Source organism: Aedes albopictus, chromosome 2 (genome assembly GCF_035046485.1).
Source record: "Aedes albopictus strain Foshan chromosome 2, AalbF5, whole genome shotgun sequence".
Taxonomy (NCBI): Eukaryota; Metazoa; Arthropoda; class Insecta; order Diptera; family Culicidae; genus Aedes; species Aedes albopictus.
The window spans coordinates 163,926,006-163,931,376 of record NC_085137.1 but is presented as its reverse complement, the minus strand read 5'-3'; the positions used below and the strand labels follow the sequence as shown (position 1 = coordinate 163,931,376).

General features: G+C 47.2%; 2 protein-coding genes across 2 annotated transcripts; one reads left to right on the top strand and one right to left on the bottom strand.

Moving 5' to 3' along the window:
* Positions 1 to 560: 560 nt before the first annotated feature.
* On the bottom strand, positions 561 to 3,612 carry LOC109417139 (lipase 3-like). The gene has a single exon (XM_062850668.1). The coding sequence runs from the start codon at positions 2,526 to 2,528 to the stop codon at positions 1,218 to 1,220; it is 1,311 nt and encodes a 436-aa protein (XP_062706652.1). The 5' UTR covers positions 2,529 to 3,612; the 3' UTR covers positions 561 to 1,217.
* Positions 3,356 to 4,800, top strand: LOC109417138 (lipase 1-like). The gene is made up of 2 exons (XM_062847844.1): positions 3,356 to 3,436; positions 3,496 to 4,800. Exons 1-2 carry the CDS (start codon positions 3,356 to 3,358, stop codon positions 4,564 to 4,566), a joined length of 1,152 nt encoding a protein of 383 aa, XP_062703828.1. The 3' UTR covers positions 4,567 to 4,800.
* The last annotated feature ends 571 nt before the right edge of the window (positions 4,801 to 5,371 follow it).

Genomic DNA, 5,371 nt, shown 5'->3' with positions numbered 1-5,371 from the left:
GGAAATTCTGAGGGATTCCCCGGAAGATTTTCTGAAGGAATTCCTGCAGGAACCCTCGGAGATATTCCTGAAGGAATTCCAGAAGGAATCTAAGAGGGAATTCCTAAAGAAATCCTCGGAGTATTTCCAGAAGGAATCCTCGGAGGAATTACTGAAGAAATCCTCGGAGGAATTCCTGAAGGAATCCTCGGAGAAATTCCTGACGGAATCCTCGGAGGAATTCCTGAAGAAACCCCCAGAGGATATCCTGAAAAAATCCTTGGAAGAATTCCCGAAGGAATCCCCGGAGAAGTTTCTGAAGGAATCCCCGCAGGAATTCCTGATAGAATCTCTGGAGGATTTCCTGAAGGAATCCCCAGAGGAATTCATGAGGGAATCCCCGGAAGAACCCCGGAGAATTCAGAATCATCATCAGAAGTCCTGAAGAAAACCTCGGAGGAATTCCTGAAATAGTTCCCGGAGGAAATTCTGAAGAAATCCCTGTAGGAATTCCCGAAGGAATCCCCGAAGAAATTCTTGACACGCAAATAGCATTCCTGTTCCACAGTGCCACAGGTTGATCCGCAGCCACAACCATACAATTATCACCGGGCGCGCAAGCGGTACTTTTCTTTTCTTCTCTCGACCAGCAGTGTGCTCCATCGCGCGCAAATTAAGCAAATAACCGCGGCAACTGTGGCTTCGCAAGCGAGCTTGTTTGCCTAGCGACGACGAGACGATGCAGTAGTCTTCCAGTTTAAACCGATGAACACCGATGGAGATGATGGAGATGGTGAAGATGGTGAAGATGGTGGCGGTGATCGGTCGGTAGCCTAAGTGCAGTAGCGACGATGATTGCAGTTATGAAAATATCATCAAATCAAACTGCACAATTGTGATGCGAGCCGGAGCAGTCCGAAACTGGAAGTTGTTTACGATGCTTGCTGGACGTGATGAGGCCGCCGCCGGTGCGCTGGAATGTGTTTACACAAGAGCGACTTGATGGTATGTTTTCTGCTCTACAAACTTGGTGCGAAGTGATTTCAGGTGACTGTTGTTTGTTGGTAGACCGGCAGGTCCGGTTCCGGAAGGGTAGGTTTCTTATCTTGGGGAAATGTTTTTGATGAAAGTTCTGTAGACAGGTCACTCTTCAACCAAGGATTTCACCAATCTTTCAGATCTTGATCAAATGTAACAGCCAAAGGATCATTTATTGAGGGTCGCATACCAATGTCCAATTATGAATCACCCATTTCGGACAGAATCATATGGTAGAGTCGATAGGCACTACTCCCATACAAGAAATCGATATGGTTCCAGCGTCGATCCGGTATCTTGAACTTCAGCCGCAAATTCGGAAGCCGCTCGGCCAAGGCGTCCACATCCGGTGGATGGTTGATGTTGTCTGCTTCGCTGTAATAGAGGTACGTAGGAGTCGAGACCTTATGCAACGGATACGTTGGAGGTTGAACGGTGCCGTAGCGCAGGAGGTTCTCTTCCGGTCCGAAGTCGTACTGTTGGAAATTCCGGGCGTTGTACAGCTGGATGTAGTGTAGCACCTGGTAGATGGATCCACCGGCGGGACTGTACCGGAGCAAATCGGGCAAGATGGTTCGGTTGATGGAGTCGTGGTAGCCCATCACGTACCACACGTTGATGAGGATGAGGTCCATGGGGATGAATCCGAGTTGGTTGGCTCGAACGATGGCGTCTACGTAGGAGCCTTGTCCTCTACCACCGAGCTCGTACACTCCGGTGAGTCGGCACGCGGCTTCCAGCTCTTCGGCGCGGTTGGTTAGGATGACTGCCGGGCTGGTTGTGTGATGTATGTAGGCGACCGGTGCCGAGAGGTGCGCGCTTATGAACACATCGTTGTACTCGGGACGAAGGGTGGTCAGAACAAGGAACTGGGTCGAGCCTTGCGAGTGACCGATGTATTGGAGCTGCCTCCGATTGGAAACCTTCAAAACGTAGTCAACGGTTGCGGACAGGTCGTACAGGCCCAGTTTGTGAAAACTGAAGTGCCAAAAGGCTTGCGACTTCAGACCCAAGGTTTCATGTATCTTGGAGTAGGTTGTGCCGCGGTTGTTCCCCATCCATACGTCGAATCCAGCGTCATGGGCAAGATAGGCCAAAGCCTTTCCGGGACCTTGGGCAGTGTAGTCTACCGAGCATCCGAATAGACCGTGCATGATGAGGATGGGGGTCTTTCCGGGGTTGGGGATTCGGGTGACGGTTAGAATGTAACCATCCTCGGTGATCACTTTGTGCAGCTCTACGGGATAGCCATGTTGTGTAATTGATGTTTTCTGAAAGGAGAATCTAGGGTAATTTGAAATCTGGAATCCCATAAAGCGGGATATTACCAACAATTTATCAGGATTGACGTAGTACACCAGTTGAAGCAGAACCAAAGAGAGGAACAGCTGTAAAACATGCTCAGCCATTTCGCTAGTTGAGCCAACAATGATTAACACTGCAGTCGCTGGAGTGATTAATGCAGCAAACTGCGAAAAGTGGAATACTGATCCAATCATTTTTACGAACATGGAAAGTGCAACACAAATCTATTTTAAACGAGCTCTGCACATGCAAGTGAATAAAATGTCCAGTAAATGCAGATAAAACTTGAATGATAATAATAAATTGAGTAATTAAAAAACTCCATTCAAATCATGTTTGAAGAAGTTTTATACGTGATTATATGGGAATCCCAAAAAACATGGGGCAATTATGCGTAGAACGGCAGTACAGAAGCATTGAAAAAAATGCAGTTCCACTTTTGGGATATTTTGAAGTTCTTCAGTACCAAAAATAATACAACTTGGGCTGAAAAACTGATAATAATAAACATAATAAACATAATAATAACGTTTTGATTATTAGTATGGTTGAAATACACGTCGTGCCTTCATGCGATCTTAAATCTTTGCTTCCTCGCAAATTTCCCAAATGTCTTGAACATTAATCATATGTTTGTGTATTCTAAATGAGTCATCATGGGCTGAAAATCTCAATAATAAACATTTTCTAACCATATTTGCTCGCCTCTTCATACGATCAAAGTGCAACAATAGTTCCAAGAGTGTTTTCATTGCAGCAATCTAAGCTCGCAGTAAACAACTGTGGAAGAGCTAATTAAACTTTGAGATCTGAAGCATGTTCTATTCTATTTAGTAGTTTTTGTCACAAAATAGTAAATCTGTCAACAGTCAGTTTTTGAAGAATTTAATCACATCACAATGATTGCGTACTAACCAGCACGCAATGCTTGGCACAATTCGTCAAAATGTTAATTACCCATGCTCATAATTATAAACATCAAACTAACTTGCACGGCAACTGTTATCACCATAGTTGGATTCCAGCTTTCGATATGGTTGACCGTGATTTGTTTTCGTGGCTGTTTTTGATGGCTTGTAATCTAGCGTATTGCGATGATCCAGACGAGCTTTTGGTAAGTGGCTACCCCAGTACTCCATAAAGATCTAAATTTCTACATCAATCTTCAATCAGAAATCGTCAATCGCAAAGCACGGTTACCCGGTAGAGCTGCACAAAGTGACCACCGAGGACGGATACATTCTCACCACCGCCCGAATTCCCAACCCCGGCAAAACTCCCCTTCTGATCCTCCACGGCCTGTTCGGATGTTCGGTAGACTTCACAGCCCAAGGTCCCGGAAAGGCTCTAGGTCTCCTTGCCCACGACTTCGGATTCGACGTTTGGCTTGGCAACAACCGCGGCACCACCTACTCCAAGAAGCACGAAACCCTAGACCTGAAGTCCCGAGCCTATTGGCGGTTCAGCTTCCACGAACTGGGGCTGTATGACCTGTCGGCCATCGTAGACTACGTTCTCAAGCACACTCGCAGGAAGAAACTACAATATCTGGCTCACTCTCAAGGAGGCGGTCAATTCCTCGTCCTCACAACCCTCCGTCCCGAGTACAACGACGTCTTCATCAGTGCCCATCTCTCTTCCCCAGTCGCCTACCTACACCACGCCACCAGCCCATCAGTTATCCTAACGACACGTCCCGACGAAATCGAAGCCGGAGCCAAACTCACCGGACTGTACGAGCTGAGCGGCCGAGGTAACGACTCCTACGTGGACGCCATCGTGCAAGCGACCCGAAAAGGTTTCATCCCTCTGGACCTCATCCTGATCAACGTTTGGTACGTGATGGGCTACCACGACTCCATCAACCGGACCATGTTCATGGATTTGCTCCGGTACAGTCCCGCCGGTGGATCCATCTATCAGGTGTTGCACTACATCCAACTGTTCAACGCTCGGAGTTTCCAACAGTACGACTTCGGGCCAGTGGAGAATCTGCAGCGGTATGGAACGGCTCGGCCTCCGGCGTATCCGTTGCAGAAGATTACGACCCCCACATATATCTATTACAGCGAAGCCGATAACATCATACAGCCACCGGACGTGCACGCCTTGGCTGATCAGCTTCCGAATTTGCGACTGCGGTACAAAATTCCGGATCGGCGCTGGAATCATTTAGATTTCCTGTACGCCAACAGTGCACATCGGCTGTACCGGATGATTCTCGGCAAGATTAGTCAGACGTGAGCAACGGATTCAATGGGTAGAATATAAGTAACAATTTAAATATACTTTTGAAATGGTCCAGATCATCCAATATACTCTGGAGTTTAACTTCATTCCTACACTTGTTATAGAAACCATATCCGTCACATTGAGTAACATTTCATATGTGACCAGAACCTCCTTGAAGACCAATAGACATTCTTGTACATTTCTGAAACATATGGGTTCGGCCAAACTGTCCTGGAAGTCAGAGCTTGATATTGTTACTACCTTTGACGCCCACGCGTCTGTGGCATGGACGTCCGTACGCCCTAGGCTAGCTCACCTCTCAATTGCCTCTCAGGGTCGGCACACGTGCTTGAAGATACTCACCGTAACAGACCTAAACGTTCTCAACCTGAAAATCTTTCTTTCGGTATATGCACAAAATCTAAGACAAATTTTGAATTCTTGATAGCAACCCAATAAAACTTATATTCATTTACGTTCGAAAATCTCTTCTATACTAAAAGCCTAATTCTTGCTCACTGCTCGATTACCTTGATGATGGGGTTTCTGTCGCCGTCGTCACGTGTCGTGCTCACCACCGTGGCACCGTTGGTCGCTGCGTGTCGTTCAGGAGCGCTTCACCCGTATCAGGGCCGGAATTTCGTCCCGGAGAGGGAACTTGAAGCTTGGCCGTTCAAAGCAGATGGCCACGGTCGTTAGTTGACGTACGACCCGTTCAGCGTATCTGGGAGCAACACTTCACTGCACAATCACTGGTTTCTTCGAGAGGAATTATCTAGCTCACGGTCGCGACACCTTGTCTTACCGGTCCACTCAC